General features: G+C 37.1%; 1 protein-coding gene across 2 annotated transcripts in view; it reads right to left on the reverse strand.

The window, feature by feature from the left end:
* Positions 1-478: 478 nt before the first annotated feature.
* Positions 479-17,463, reverse strand: part of ELOVL4 (ELOVL fatty acid elongase 4) — a 34,332-nt gene continuing 17,347 nt past the window's right edge. For both annotated transcript variants that reach the window (XM_086876371.1, XM_023922329.2), the window contains exons 2-6: positions 14,171-14,358; positions 10,855-10,935; positions 4,254-4,425; positions 1,909-2,036; positions 479-1,388 (exon numbers count right to left, since the gene is read on the reverse strand). In XM_086876371.1, the coding sequence (XP_086732497.1) occupies positions 1,113-1,388; positions 1,909-2,036; positions 4,254-4,425; positions 10,855-10,935; positions 14,171-14,358 (845 nt within the window). In that variant the 3' untranslated portion in view covers positions 479-1,112. The remainder of the gene's footprint in view (positions 1,389-1,908; positions 2,037-4,253; positions 4,426-10,854; positions 10,936-14,170; positions 14,359-17,463) is intronic.

Consider the following 17,463-nt stretch of genomic DNA (forward strand, 5'->3'; position numbering starts at 1 on the left):
CAGAGTTTTGACAGGTATCAAGCAATAGCAACATTTTCAATGTTTTATGTTTGCTGTATTTAGTACTTTTAAACCAAATTCTCTCTCCCAAGAAAGTGATGGTTAGTCTTTTAGTTAGCATGACTACCCATGCACACAACATTTCAGAAATGGAATTACATGCTGTTTTCTCTCCACCCTAGCATTATCTTACCATTTTGAGTATCAGTCAGTGCCACAGATTTAATGCAGGTCACGGACAACAAGCAGCAAGCCTATTTTTTACTGCTTGCTTCAACCAATATATTCATTCATATTTATACATTGTTAAAATGTATTCTTGACTTGACTCTACTAAAAGTACCACTCCAAAATTTCAGCTGACATTAAAATGATGACTTGATCAAAGGATATCACCAAAAATCCCTTTTACTCCCACAAGGAAACACACGTTCTCCTGAATTAGTATTAATAGATATTTAGATTAGAGGAGTCCATATTTCAGAAACCAGTTATTTAATGCTCAATATTCTTTTCAGCAGATGAAGAGGTAGGTATATTTCCACACAAGAAAAAATAATAAAACAAAAACCAAACTGTAACAGATACTCAATTAAATCAAGTAATGTCTGAAAAGTCAAACACTGTTCTGACAGCACATATTTTGTGAAGGTACTCTCCAAGGAGGACAAGAAAAGTTGCGCATTCTGATTAGATAATACGTCATAATTTGAAATTTAATAATTTTCTGGAAAGAAAGCACAAGTATTCAAATGCTACTTCCTTCCCCTTCCCCTCACCCCCCCCCCCCAAGAAATGTGGGTGCCTGTATCAATGGTAGCATTAACTTTTGGACTGCTAAACATGGAATCAACTGCAATTCTTCCTTACATTCACCAACACCAGCAGTCTACAAGTTTACACAGAGACCATATGCATGATAATTACATAATTACAATAGAAATTCAACTTTAGTGTTGTTCTTAAAACAATCTTCATAAATAATGAAAATATCTGTGTTCTAGCTCTTCAGTAACCTAAGGTTAATTGGTACAGATAGTGTTTTTTTTCTTCCTTTTATAAACCAAACTGGAGGTTCCTCACTGCCAACAATGGTTAAGGCCTGGATCAAGTTACTCTCCTTTTGCTTTTCCCTTTTTCTGCTTTTTTCCATTTTCCACCACCGCATTATTTTCTGGTTTGCTTACTCCATTTGCGACAGCACCATTTGCTATTTTGCCATTCTTTACAGGTTCCTTGGGCAGCTTATATGTCCGATAGTAGAAGTTACCAAACAGGAAAATGAAGGTGACAGCATAGAAAATGACACCCCAGTGCATCCATTTAGGGAAAGGACAATCAATATAAATAGACAAGGCTGTGTGGCCAATAGTCACATGGAACTGCACCTGAAAGACAGAAAATATAGAATCAAAAACGTCTGGATATATTCTGTAGGTATGGGTGCATCCATTTATACCGATTCATTAAGTAATGAAAACTGCTGAATTGGGAGGTGGTAGGGAAGCTATCTTTGGCTGTCACATTCCTGCAGGCACATCCATGCTTGACCAGGAACACCAAATTTATTGTAGTATCTGGCACCAGTTTTCAGAAACAGGAAAATGAGAAGATAATGAGAAGATAATAAGAAGATAATAAGTGAGCTCTACATTTTGAACACCTTTTTGTTATTCAATTGAAACAACCAGCAAGGAAGCATTAGACTTTAACTCACACAACAGTTAACTATGCTGTGTATTTTTTTTCAAAGCTGAATAAATGCTTCCACCTCCAGGAAGTACTCTAATTGAGGAGTGTCAGACAGAGAAGAACTTTTGGAAGAAGCAGCATCTGATCCAAAGCTCTGCAAATGGAAATCAAGGCAGAGGCAACATCTTTTATCCCAAAAGGAGGAATTTTACTTACCAATTGCAATATGGTCAAATATCGTTTCCACCACAGGTATTTCTGAAATTTAGGGCCGCAAGCTGCTAATCCATAATACATGTACATAATGACATGTATAAATGCATTCATTTGAGCTCCGAAAAAAGCTGTCCAGGAACAGAAGGAAAGACCATCATGTAATTTTGGAAAAGGAGGATTTTTCTCCTAGTATTACTTGTATCGTTATTTTTAATAGTAAAAATTACAAAGCACAGGATATGTCAGGATTCCATCTCCAAAATATTGAACAGTATAATTCAGACTTGTCTATAATGGTCTAATGTATAATACAGGCTGCCAACATGTGCTGACACAAACAAATGTAAATGCAAGTAGTATGTCACATCTTCCACGTAACTACTTATGCCAAAGCTTTTTGGTTTCTGTTGAACAGACATAAATGACATCAATTCTACATTGGTTGTTGTAGTGTAACTGCAATGGTTTTTCCAAAGGATTATTACAAGCTTTATTTGACAATGTAAAGTATAAAGTACCAGGCTCCAAACTTAAATCTTTTAAACTGTATTTAAAAGCAAAAGGTTCATTTCTCAGCAGGAAGTCAAGAAACTCACATGGAAGTCTGATTAAATAAGCCAAAAAAAGCCCATACAAAGCAAAACTTGACTCGTGTTTATAAGAACTTTAAGGCATTGCCAGGTGAGTTTGTCTAAATTAATAATCATTCGTTTCTTTATGATTTAAGATACCCAGCATACTTTTATATATGTATCAGTGCATAGTAGAACATTTTCCAGAATGATTCATGTTAGACCCCTGTTGACAGTTTCATTTGCATTAAGACCTCTTTGCTTTGTCAAGATTAGCAGCCATTTAACAGAAACACATGATATCTTGTTAAGGTATTCTTACAGTGACAGAGTGGCTCAAAAATGCTCTAATGTGTAAGATTAGGGCAATACAGACAATAGCTGCTGACATCAAACAGCTCAGATGCCCGTGTGGCCTGGACCCACTTGTTAAAATAGGGTCTAGTTCATAATAGACCTGTCTATGTAAGCAGTGTGCTATCAACTAGAAAACAGAAGAACACAGATCTATCCACATTTATGCAGTGGTGCTACACAAATGCAGAAAAGCAACTGCTACTTTTCCTTTTGCAGGCTCTAGGAACTATGAGGCAGTGCTAGAACACCAAAACCTGAAAGAAATTTAGAAATAGTTGCAACTGTGGTATTAAAAACTGCTGATATTTAGGATGAAAATTCTGTAAATGCAACAAGGGAGAGGGCCTTTTGAGATATCCAGGGAATTTCTCAGCAAGACTACAAGTAACCATCCAGTCTCCAATAATCTTATTTTATAAGTGCAGTTACAAATAAAGATCATTAAATATCTGGTTGAGTACCTGCTTCCTGCATATTATCTGAGAGAAATTAAAAGGCAGTCACAGATACTAAATTTACATTATTTCTTCTTTGCAATTAGTACACACTATCTATAGTAAATGGGAGCATAAACCCCCCCATGCATTAAGTATTAGTGTGGTTCAAAAAAACCAAAAAACAAACCCAAAGTATTAGTTTGGCATTCATAATATGGTATTTTGTGTTTACTATATGGTATTTTCAGTGTTGCAAGCCTACAAAGCACACATCAAACAAAACAGGGCATTTTCCCTGTACCCTCAGATCTGCAGAGTTTTCAATTTGAGAGAGACAAGGCTAAACAACAGGAACAAGAGTACAGTGTAGACAATTAAAAATGTGGCAAATGCAATAATAAAATTATTTGATGGAGGCTTTAGCAAGGAAGCAAGGAAAAAAAAAAAGGCTGATAATGAGTTTAGACTTGTGTCATTTTGAATAGGTTTCAAAAGTGATTTGACATTTATTGGCTGAACTCCAAGGGAAGGTTTCAGAATTTTATACATGCTTTTTACAAAAATAAAAGTAAACCTCAAATTCATATGCAATGCCAAAATAACATCTCCACTGACTTCATTAAATTTGCATACAGAATGTTGCCCACAATTAGATTTTTCAGCTCCCTGTATCTGCAAAAATTTAAGTTAAGCAAGACACACATCTTCTGTTTCACACAGACACAGATACTTTGAAAGGCAGCACTTCAGGCTTGCAATTGATGCTCATGAGGAAAAGAAAAGAAGTTTTGCAATTCATTAGATTATTGCCCTGCTATCTTTTCCTCCCCCATATTTCCCACAGAGGGAGACTGTATGCATTAATAAACAGTTTTGTATATTATAAAGTCAAGTCTATAAAATTTTCTTCTACTGCTCCCAAACAATAATAATTCTTCCTCTGACCCAGTCAAAAGCAAATGAGGGGAAGGGAACTCACCTTGTCCACCTGCAACCCACTTGATACCAATCCACCACAAGGTGAACATGGTGAAATGGTGATAGACATGAAGGAAACTAATTTGGTTAAATTTCTTCCTCAGGATGAAGAATACTGTATCCAAATACTCAATTCCTTTAGAAACATAATACCACCATAAAGCAGCAGCTATCTGCAATGAAAAACAGAGAATCCATAAGTTTTAGAGATTCCAAGCTGAATGGAATAAAGTTCTCACCATCTATCTGCTCTAAGAGAAGGATACCTCTTCCTTCCCTAAATCCTGGTTAAATGTTGAGGTGGAGTCAAACATCTAACAGTATGAGAACAACAAAAAAATATTCATTTCATCTATTCTGGACATGGAAGAAGATTATGGAGGAAGATTATTCTGAGCCAACTGCTCACAAATCACATCTGTAAAAAAGAGCTGATATAGTTAAAAGCTTTGCCATATCTGAACAGTTCACTGGTTAAACACATGAAGTTTGTGTCCTCATTCTCTCCTAAACTTTGCAGAAGTCGTCTCCCACAGGGCTTCCCTTTCTAATGAGGCAACACTGATGTGGTCAGAACAATAAGGCAAAAAACATTATGATAAATGAAGCTGCAAAGGGGAAACCTTCAGTACCACAGGCATAGGGGTGGAAAGGTATCAAAAAATAGTTAGATGCAGTACAGATTTCACATTCCTTATAGCACTATTCCCTCAGCTTCTTCTGCCCTGCTCAGTAACTCCTTCTCTAAAGCAGCATTCCCCCAGTGGCTCTCTGCTACTCAGGGAGTAGAAAAAAAAGAGACCACAGGAGGCATGAAAACTGAACAGATATAATCCATCTACCCAATAGGGAAGTGCTACACACCCAAAATTCTTTTTCTAATCCACCCATCACAATGCATCTTGCCCAGGATGCAACATAAACAGGGCTTCCTGCTGAAATTAGGATATTGTCAAAGCAAGTTAAACCAAGAAGCTCTGTGTAGCAATATGCTAATGCCATGATATGGAAGTATGGTGGCGGTAAGGACTCCCTCCCAGATCCCAAAACATAGCAACAAGTCTAGTTTTGGCATTGTAAGTCATCTAGCTTGTTATGCAAGGGTGGGACCAGATGGTGACTCACACAGGAGTGGGGAAAAAAAAAAAAAAAAGTTGGAATTGGTACCACCAGCAAGGAGAGCAGGCAATGTCACAACACACCTATTTGTAAGAAGTTAGCCTTGTCTTTCTGGACCAGTTGATGGTGAACCAGACTTTCTCAACTTAATATGGTATGAAATAACCCTAGCACCCCCTCAGTGTCCAGGGAAGACAGAAGAAAAGAAAGTTAACACGGAGTAGCTTCCCTTTCCAACTACACACATATTTTTAGGTGAGACAAAGGGGAATTATAAAGAGCTGTAGAGAGCAATGCTATAGCTCTGCATGGTGTTTTCCTCCACCTCTCCAAACCAGTGGGACAGAACAGCATCTCTCCACAGACTAAGTTTGTCATAGCCATAACTGGTCTGGTGAACAGCTTAGGAGAAATTACAGCAGAGGCAAAAATGCAGCATTGGAGAAGAGTGCTACATATCTGCATTGCAGGCTCTGCAGTTTCCCAGAGGGACTGCACATCTTACTGATGCCAAACTGCAGCCTTCCAAGTACCTGTTAATGAACTTCTCACTCTCTGGATGTGATTGAGCCCACTTCAGGTCTTGGGAAGAGCAGGCAGATTTTTTCACTTTTACACAAAGAGATATTAATATCTAAAGCTGGAGAGAGGCTTAATGACAGAAAAGTGACTCCCACAGATCTTGGAGTTCCCAGACACACAGGCAAGCTGCAAGAATCATATATATGTATATTTATATACACATATATATATGCATATATTTCTCAATATCCAGTACTGCCTCTGGGACAGGCAGTCAGGTAATTAATGACACCCACATCAAGGTTTGTCTCACACCCAATGGGTTAGCATAACAGTCCAGCATCTTTCACAGGTCTTTGCTAAAGTTGCATCTTTTAAATAAATTAAGATAAGCATCTTTTCATTTCACAAGTTAACAATAAACACTTTGGACTGTATGTCTATAAAATGACAATCTAGCACTGCAATACTCGAGCTCTTTGGAGGTCCTCCCCTCAAAGGAACTTCGAGAGAACCAGTAGGTCAGTTACAAGCAAGCTGCCATAAAATCTTTTATAAATTAAATGAACATTTTTGTATCAAACAGGGGAACAATAAGTCAAATAGGCAACAAGCAAATAGCCAATTTACTGTGACATAGAGGAAAATATAAAAATCCTACAAAAATATTTGTGTCTTATACCCAAAGTGCCACAAGTTCAGTATATGTTCTTGGAAAGGTCACACTCCACCTAGCACAGAAAGCAATTACAGTGCACGGGTAAAAATAATCTGAACTTTTGATCAAAATGCTTCCCATCACTTAAGAAAAACAACAGGATTCTTTGAAGGATTATACCTGCTGATTTTGTGTTCCTGTAGATTTTTTTGCCTGTCAGCTTCTTTGCTCTCTTACTATCATCAAATTTTCTACCATTTACTCTCAAACCTGATAGGTTTTGTGTACTGATGATCTATTTCAGTACTTCCAGTCACTTCTGCAGATGTTCTCATCATTAGCTTACAGAAAAAAATGAAACAGATGTCAAGTCATTTGCCTGAGGCTGTGCATAAAAGCAGTGAAAAAGGGCAGAAATAGAGGAGAACAATACACTGGTATGTAAGCTATGTCAGGAGCAGGCGGCTACTATTAAACTTGTTTTGCAAAGCAGCAGAAATCATGACCTAACGTGTAGCCTTTGGACATTGTATGTAAGAAAGATTTAGTTGAAAAGAAAAGGAAACATCCATTAGAAAGACACATTGTTGTAATGAACAATACTAGTCACAACCATATATTTTCTGGTAATTTTCATACGTACCAATCTAAGTCTGTTAAAACACCAGATGGCACAGAAAGATTACATTACAGCCTAGGATTAAGAGGTTCAACAAGAGGTCCAATCCCATGTCCTCTGCCTGCTGCAGGGTTTTTGACTGGAGGGCTGTTTTATTACAGGACTCTGTTTCTGCACCATTCTCCCTCATTTTGGGTTGGAAACGTTTATCCATTAAGGGTTATGAAGGGACAGGTACTACTTGGAAAGTCACAGCAATGTGAAAAATTAAAATAAGCTTTTATAGTGAACCCTTCTCCCTCTTTCAGTTTTAGAATTTTGTTTATAGAATTTGTGAATTTGTCTTTTTCATAAGAAGAAACCACTCAAAGCTCTACACATAAACACAAACAATGCAGATTACAATTACAATACAGAAAACAACCATTGCTTGGCTTCATGATTAGAATCAGCACGCTTCAAGTAAGTTAGCTCTTCAGAAGTGCTAATAAAATAGATAAACTTTGACCTGGGAAACAAGAGGAGGAATATGACTACCTACAGATACCAGCATACATTAATTTAGAGCTACAAAACTGTTCACTTCAAATACTGAGGTTCCCAAAGGAGTACTACAAAACATGGATTTAACATCTCAGGCCTTTTTATTTATTATTTTGACTCTTAAACTATAACCAAAAAAAGTTTTTGCAAGACACATCTGTAGATCCCTCTACATACTTTCTTAGAGGTTTGGTCCCTCTTTCTTGTCTACTATGAACATTTATTTTTTTTTCATAACACTACCACTCAGCTTCCTGCCAGCAGTCAGTACAGTGGCTACCCACTACATTCATCAGGTAAGTCCTTCACAAAGGAGTTTATTTCAGCAAATGTTTCTGCAACTGGGGATTTTCATCTGCAACTGTAATTTTCATCCCTGCTTGCTCCAGTTGTCCATTGTTTCTTGTAGAACAGCCAGGGGAGACTGAATGAGATTAACATGTGCAGGTAGGTTCAAAACAGTAAGCACAGGGATCAACTTCTCCACATTTTGTGCAAACTACCCGCACAATTAACTATAAGTGAAAGCCAGAAGATCAATAAAGGTGAAGAAAATATACAGACAAATACATGGAAAAATATCCCCCTAAAGACTGGCAAAACCAAAGAGGCTATGTCTGACTTAAGAGGTCTCTGAGCTACAGGTTGCTGTGCTGCTAAACTGTACAGGGAAAGTGCCACCACATGCCCTTACACTGTTCCCTTAAAATCACTGGCTTACTGTCTTGATACATGATGTGGGTTGGGAACTGCTTTCTGGGAGCTCTCTATACTTTCTTGAAGGACAAAGGATGGTTTCTTGACCCCTTATTTTGATCAAGAGCTTTACATAAAAGAGGCCACTCAATGTGATGGCAACATCACAGCGACACATTCCCAAAAAAGCCAGAAACAGAGGCCTTACCAAGACTCCTACACTGCCCTTTAGACCGCTAGATACAATTAGTTTTCAGTTTTTCAATATTAGTTTTCTCAATATTTGTTCCAAATATCAAAGCCCCAAATTACAGTCATATATGAAGATCTGCTTTTCAGAGCATGTTCCACAATGCCTTCTGGGCTCAGTGCTGTTTCCATGTGAGTTAGTCCCAGTCTTCTTTATCTGAGCAACACAGCATTTATTTACTCATTCCCTTGCAAATATGGTCATTGCACTTGTCATTGATTCTACTGTTGCAGTGCAGCATTTCTCTGCAGAGCAAACCTCGTGCCAATAAAAGCTAGACATTTAGTATCTAGATCTATTAAAAGGGTATGAAGGATGTGCTGAAAATGCTGAAATCAATTCTACACTCAAAACTGCAAAAACACTTTAAAATTGCTTTTGCAGGTTTATATTATGAAAATGTTGGTGAAAGAAATCTTGAGAAGGGTTTGGATTTTTTTTTGTTTGTTTGTTTTTATTTTGTTTGGTTTGACAGTGTCAAAAAACAACATACCTTCTAAATCCAGAGCATGATAGTATAGCAAGACAGAAATCTGTCTCAGAATCCTCAGTTAGATGATGCACACTTGTGGAAAGTATAATTTTCTACTTGCAACTTATTTACCTAAACTTTGAATTCTTTCAAAACAACTACCAGAAAATTATTAAGATAAGAATCTTGACTGATAGCATACTATGCAGTTGCTGCAGCAACTTGAAAAGACTCAGTTTTTCCCTCCTTCCTCACCTCCCTCAGATGCAAACTGAACATGCTACAACTTAAAACTTGTGGGATACGTTTTATGCAAATCCACAAATCTGGGAAATAATTTTAAAAAAAAAATTTAAAGAATAATAAAATTCAGGAAGTCAAAAAAGTATATATTGTTAGAGTAACCCTTTCTTTCTGGACATAGTATAAATACATTCTTCAAGTCATTTTGCCTTTATTTTATTGTATTATAATGCTGTGCTTGTCATAACAAACAAAAATGGATGATAATTCTTTTGAGCAGGTCTGACCTCTCCACTGCCTCCCACAAACAAGTGCACCTTGTAAAAGTGAGGGTATGAAACAGAGTACTGCTTGTATTTAGCTAATATAAAAATTCTTTCAACATACACCACACCAGTCCTCAATGTCATTCAGCTAAGTACAAGGGCATTCTGTTTTCCTTATCTATGAAAAACCCCAAACCTGTCAAGCACTTGCTACACTTTTCTAGATCTTGTTTTTCAACAAAATTTTTAACAGAATCATTCTATTGACTGACATAGAGAGAGCACTGTATTTGCAAAGGTGAAAGATTGGCAGCTACCATAAGGCAAATAAAAATCTACACACAGAGTTGTTCTGCATTATCAGTCATTATAAATATGGTCTAAGGCTCAAACCTTTCCTTCTCACTGCCATCCTGCCACATGCACAAGCTTTTGACTAACACTATCCATGAATAGCCACCACACAGACAAACATTTTTCAAACCACTACAAACATAACCCATACTTTCACTGCATTTTCAGGAACATGTCCTAATCTGTACATGAAACTTGCAAGAACAGCTGAGAGATTCTCAAGTGTCAGCTCAGCTGGAAGATAAAGTCCAGCACATGAGCTAATCAACAGCATTACGAAAATGAACAAGGATGTGCACTTTGCTTTTAATTTGGATGTTTTCCAAAACCCAGATATTTGAAATCTAAGATTATACAATGAAATATACTGATAATACATTTGCCAAATGCCAGCAAGACCTCATAAAGCAAACATGGGTAAAGGAGACAAAAAGTTGCCTCACCAGTATGGGTGAAGTGCAACCACAAGATGATAAATCTTATTTGCTTTGATCTAGCTAGAACACACCACCTTTACTGTGGTTACCCTGGTATCCCAAACTTCAGCAAATCTAGGAACCAAAGTACGCACACAAAGGTTACCCTGGATTGTACAACTGTGCATGAAGCCAAGGATGGTATCTTTAGACTCCCCTTACTTGCAGCAGTCAGATCAAAGTTAGCACAAATATGCTGATGCACTTTGGTTAAACCTGCTACCTACGATGTAGTCAAACCTGAGGTGGCCTGTGAGGATGTAACGGGATACAGTCATGGCTGACAGCAGCTGTGGAAACACTGTTTCCAGAAGAGCCTTAAACCATCATGTAGTGCTAGAGATTACACACATTCATATACAAATACAAAAAGGAAATACTCACCCTAACTTCATAAACATTATCTGAATAATCCACAGTCTGGCAGACATAGCTGTACCCTCGAGCTCTTGATGACAAGAACAACTGAAAATATTAAAGCCATACATGAGGGGAAATATAATACGTAAAGCACATTTATGACAATTATCAGCAAATTTCTTGCTACATCAAACTTACCTGAACAGAAATACTTAAAAATTTCTAGTCCTGAGAATTCTATTGAAGAAAGCAAATATTTAGTACTAACAACCTATTATTACAGACTACTATTATTTTTTTACTTATCAATTAAAAAGAATGTACTCATTTTTCCCTGCATGTATCTGCCCAGATAATTTAGAGCCTTGTACAACAAATTCTAGTATGATCTTAAGTTATTTGGACATGAATATTCCTTCTGATGGCTCTAGCTTTAGAAACAGAAAATACCTAATTGTTTTCACTGCAATTGACAGAAATGCTATTCCCAGTACGGATTCAAGAGAACACTATTCAAGAGACAGGGATTAGATAATTTGGATCTACAATTCTTAACACAGTGTAACAATCAAAATCCAGAACATCCACCCCCACTTTGAACAGCCAAAGCTGAATACACACTAAACACAGTGAGGAGAAAAGGACAGAGAAAAGTTCCCCATTTTGTGCCAACAAAAATGGCCTAAAGCAATTGAAGTGCTTCTGTAGGGCCTCTCCAAATTAAGCACGTTGCAAAAACCTGGACAGGAGAAGATAAAATTGACATTTGAGCAAGGTTCCATTGGAAAGAAGTACACTTCTCTAGAGCAGCACAAAGTTCAAGTAATACTTCTAATCTTGACATTCATAATTTTATTATCCAAGAATGTTTAAAGCTAAGTAATACTACTCTATTAAGGATCAAAGAGAGATAGCAGTGGAGCAGACATAAATTGGGGTGATAGAAAAAGATCTCAAAAGACCCTGTCATGGATAGGCACTGACTAGTCTTACCACAAACCTGACTTCCATCTTATTTAAACTGAACTTGAGTATAAGTTGATGTTTCATTTTGCACACAGCACCAGGAGTGCAGTCAAATGCAAAAACAAGTGTTATGCAGGAAAAAAAACCCACAGCAGACAAAAGCTTGTGAACCTCTGGACTTATTTGCTGCATATGTGTTAAAGGAGGAAAATGAAAGAACTGTCCACAGAAATTAACCTAGAAAAGAAACTGAACTACTTCTGCATCATCTAAATCCATTTACAAACTACTGGAACTAACTGGAGCTCCAGTGTGGTCCCACACAGGCAGAAGCACATCCAGCACTAATCAAGAAGGGAAAGTTTAGTTTGCACTGTTACAGAAACCAGCCAATCTCTACTGTGACCTACTGGATAACACAACCAAGGTTCCCTTGGTAAAAAGGCAGTAAATTGATGTCACCAGACTGCCCTGAAGTAGAGTAAGAAATTCACGATTTTGTGGCAAAATAGAGTCTATTCCATTGAGACTTCTGCATGTTCTAAACAAAATTTGCTCCAAATTTGAACTTGAATTTGAATTCAGCATATGAGTCTTGCACTAGAATTGTAGTTCTTTATAACTTACTATTTAACATAAGCTACCACAGATGAACAAAAGAGCTTGCCATCAAGATGGTTATTTAAATAACTTTTAAAGGCGTTTCACATTCAAATTCTGTTCTTAGCAGAGTCTGGAAATTTTACAGTCGCTCACAAAATACAAGCAGTATCATTTTACTCCTAACAATTACATTAAAACTTGTGTGAATTACAATAGTGGCACAGTGGCACTGTAAACTTCAGAAGCAGAAACTGCCTTGTTACAGGGAACAACTGAAACTTGAACACCTTCCTCCTATCAGTCTCTATGATCAAGAAAAGACACTTGCTGGAAGTACTGTATCCATTGCCTTCACATCCCTTGAATAACAACCTAACATTAGGAGAGAGATGGAAACACTGTGTATAAAGTGATGAGCTTTCAGCGTATCAACAACAAGTATGTATTTGCAGTCCTACTTCATGTTAATTCAGTGACTTGGAAATGCTACAAGCACATATCCAATAAGGAACATAGGTCTGAAAATTATTTGACTGCAAGTTTGGTATAATTCAGCTTATGGATAAAACAAACAAGTTTAAAAGAATATGTGAAAAAGACAGGCATGGCAGTAACACTGTAGAATTAATTTCAGGAGTTTCAGTTTTAGCTTGCCAAGATGATTAGATGTAATCTCTTCCTTCAAATATGCTTTCATGTCAGCATTAAATTCTTTTATACCTGCTGCACTTTGTTACTTAGTTGAATAGTCCATGAAAACAAAATAGACAAAATGATGCTTAAGGTGAGATGGCTAAAATTTTACTAAACCATGTCTTAAAGAGAGGCTGAAATTTTATGATTAATGATTTTATGCTAGAAGCTCTAGGAAAGGGTCAAAATGTAGATCATCATCATATATGCCATTTTTTCCTGGCAAAAGTACAGAACACACAGTTCTGCAATGCTGTAATTTTAACTGCTCTGTTCATTTGCTTACTTCTGGAAACAGATTTTGCAAATCTATGATCAGAAGTCTGCCAGGAAGACAACTCCTGATCCACACAAGCAGCCACGGCAGCATAAACTTAGCATCAGCCATATTCTGCACAGCTCTCCTTGAATAATAATTACCAAACTGTTAGGTAATCCCAGTTACCTACTGCACACAGCTGATCCACTGCAGTGTTACTATTCATTTCCTCAGTGCAGAAAATCCAACAAAGGAAAAATGCAGCAACAGTGAAACTTATTACAAGTAACACACTCAGAACATTGCAAAACAAATATTAGAAGCCTGTATCCTTTTATTTTTATTTAAAGGTACAGCTCACTTCATTTTTACTGAAGATAACTTACAGACAAGATACTTTTTCTCACTACAGACAACGGACATCTGGATTTCTAAATATTATTAACACATGGAAAGTGTAAACAAACAGTTCAATTTCTAACAAGATACATTCTGATACCCTTTAGGATTATTAAGATGAACAAAAAAGTATCAGTTACAGGTGTTAAATCTACAGATTTTATTCTCTCCAGTATTTAGACTAACACAAATCTAAGAACTTGAAATATCTCAAACACAAATTCTCTCTATAGACTCATTTAGTGCAATTATTCTCAAATAGAAACTGCCTATTTACAGAAATACCTCAAAGGCAAACTCACCTTTAAAAGTCTGTGCAAAACATTCACTCTCAACAGACACCAAGAACATGCAACATCATTTCATTTTGACATCCTCAAACCTCAGCAAGAATTCCCTCTTGCAAGAGGGCATACACACCTCTTTGAAAATGAAGAAGTTGAGCAGAACCATTCCAAAGTTGTAAACAACCAACAGGAAGCGTAACTGGAAGGGCTCTCTTGTCTTCATCCATTTGGGGCCCAGCCAGACAGTGAGGAGATAAATAGTGCTTATAGTCAGTGTTGGAAATGGAGACTGCATCAAGGGCCAATCATCAACACGTTTGTCTGGGGGAGTGAAGCAAATAGAAATAGTCAACAAGGTCCAAATAAAATATATTCCATCATCACTTTAAGCACTGAATTTGTTAAGTATTATTTTCTCCTGGAATAGCTGCATCAGATAGTAGAAACACAATGCACTTGTTCTTTCTAGGAAGGTTAAAGAAAATGGTTTTTTAAAAAACTCCACAATATCACATTACCTCACAGAGAGATTATGTCATTCAAGCTCTGCTGTCCAGTTCTACGATCCAAAACAATTAAGCAAACGGAATCACATGAGCCCAAGGAAAAATCAACCCACTGATCACCCCAAACAAATTTTGCTTATGATGAATAGTGACTCAGTGGCAGTATGACCAAATATTCAACACCACTGCAAACAAAAGATACACAAATTTGGAAAAATACTGATAAAACCAGCAGCTTTCATTAGTTTAAAATTAGGCACTAGAAAGTCTCCTATCGATTTTATACAGGTTGTATGATGATAGATAACCTTTTCTATTTGATGTAGGTCAGCCTCATATTTCAGACAGAATACTAACAATGTTACCAGAAAACAATCAAATATAAGAGTTCTAAAGGGATTGCTCTAGTCAATCTGTGCTGCCATATGGGAAACAAAGGTTTTATCTACAGTCTCCTTCAGTCACTCACAGGATCCAGTTACATTACACATATTTCAGAGCTGAGAATATGCTATATTAAGTTCTGGATCAGTATGAAAAAAGCAGTCTTAGCCTGATGAACCAGTGACATCCAGGATTAGAAGACAGCTCTGCTAGAGGAGGGAAGTGAGACTGCAGTGACACTTCCTTATTTAGTGCCTATGTTGTCCCATGTGTCACATGCCCCCCACTGCCCTGAAGGTTAATATCAAGTTGTAGCAAGACATAAAAGGTAACTGCTTCAGAACTATCAGAACTTCAGACACTGCCCAGCTCTATGATATTAACTGGATTATTTTCCAGATGCTTAGGCCAGTTACAGTTCCTATGGAAATCACATCAGAGGGCTCCTTGGGAAACTCAAACTTCTGAAACACCTGCCTTCAGTCAAGTGTGGGCAAACTCACAAATGCAGCTGCCCAGATATTTTCCTGGAGGACAAGTTTCTTTAGAGAAGAGTAAGTCAAAGATCATGAAAAATCCCTATAGCATAAATTAATTCCAGGTTGTATTCCTGATCCGAGGCATACAACCAACAAGCTAGAAAACCTTTCTTATCAAGACAAATGAGGAAACTACAGAACAGTGCTGTCATTACTTCTCCTACATTTCTTTCTTGCTTCATTTGCTGTACTTAAGGCCATAAATTAGAACCTAATTTTAGGAATAAATTTCATGAGGCCCTCTATTTCTAATAAATAACAAGTACTGTGATCTAGGGAAAGCGAGCGTGCAGAACACAGATTCTTCTTCCAGATTACTTCACAATAACTGAGCTGCACATTCCAAGGTGCTAGGAGGTCTAAAAAGAACTGGAAAAGAAGAAAGAGAAGACTGACTGCTTCATTATGGCTGTTAATACCATATGAGAAAATTCATCCTAATGCATGGAAACTTCAAGAAAGGACACTGATGCTGCCAGAATGATGGGATTCAGCCGTGTGGCCACAGCCACCTAAAGAAGCCAAAGGCAATATAGTGTGAGGACTACAGGGAGGAGTGTCAAAAAATCAGATAGATCAGCTGTAGAAACACAGGCAATAAAAGAGGACCTGAACAGAGTTAGAGACAACAGTTAGCACACAGCAAGCAAGTTCCTGAAACCACAGAGAATACCACCTACTGAAGTTGAAATCACTACTGCATTGCAATTATTACACTCTTATATCCTTTACACCTTAGTTCCCTCTTGCCTTTAGGAATTGCTCTACCAATCTGAATATAAAAACAAAAGATAACACATAAAAAGAAAGAAAAAAAAGAAAAAAAAAAGAAAAAAAAAAGAAAAAAAAAGAAAAAAAGAAAAAAAAGAAAAAAGAGAAAAAAAAGAAAAAAAGAGAAAAAAAGAGAAAAAAAGAGAAAAGAGAAAAAAAAGGAAGAAGGAAGAAAGAAGACGGAAGAAGGAAGATGGAAAAAGAACAAAAAAGAAAAAAGAAAAAGAGAAAGAACATCATAATCTATCTGGTACCAAGTAATAGGCAAGGACTCATCATGAAACAAGAAGAAAGGTGCCAGTTAAAAGACAGCTTTGGGAATAGTCAATGAGTGACATGCTTTAATCAAATCCAGATCTGCCACCACTGTAGCGTACAGAGTTAAGAGCAGGTGAGGCAAGAGACACAGTTGCTTTCCCAGGATTCTTGCAATAAGCAATATAAAGAGGATAAAGACGACAAGACACATTAGAAAATCTGTCTTCTATTTTCTAACATAATGTTTCATCATATCTTACACACTAAAGTGGAAATACGAAGAAATGTGAAAGATGAAGACCTGAATTTTAGCCAGGAGTTGAACATTCACCCACTGCTGAAAATAGGAAACCATGATCTAGTCCAGATTTCTTTTTGTGTCAGGAGACAAAGCTTTCTAGAATTCTAGTTGAAAGAATAAGGATTCACTAGAGGGTGAAAGGAAAGACAAAAGGACAACTTGTATTAAAACCCAGCTGCAAATAGGCTTTGCCTCACACCTCACCAGCACTGTAAACAATTCTTCCACCTCCTTTCCATAAATACTATAAACTGAAGAACTTCACTGGAGAAAACCAAGAGGTATATTTCATTAACTCTGACTACACAGGAGCACCCGAGAAGCTGCCATTACTCTTCCATACCATGGTTTTGATACGCTGACAAAAAACCCCTCCAACTAATTAAAATTAGAGCTGGTATGTTTATTACATGCCGGGCACATCCAGGAAAATTTTCCAAAGGCATGTGCGAAATCTACAGGGCTCTTACCCCCTTTATCTACAAGAATCTTACATATTCACATCATTATTTACTATGCCTATACATACACATTACCTAACCCCACCTACCCCTGCTTTGTATTAAAATTAATTCAAAGTCCTTTCACGCCTGTGCAGTTTCTTCATTCAAATGGCTCAGCGGGTTCTGAAATGGGTCAGTGGTCTCCTAAGATGAAGTCACGGGTG

Source organism: Cyanistes caeruleus, chromosome 2, assembly GCF_971803275.1.
Source record: "Cyanistes caeruleus chromosome 2, bCyaCae1.hap1.1, whole genome shotgun sequence".
NCBI lineage: Eukaryota > Metazoa > Chordata > Aves > Passeriformes > Paridae > Cyanistes > Cyanistes caeruleus.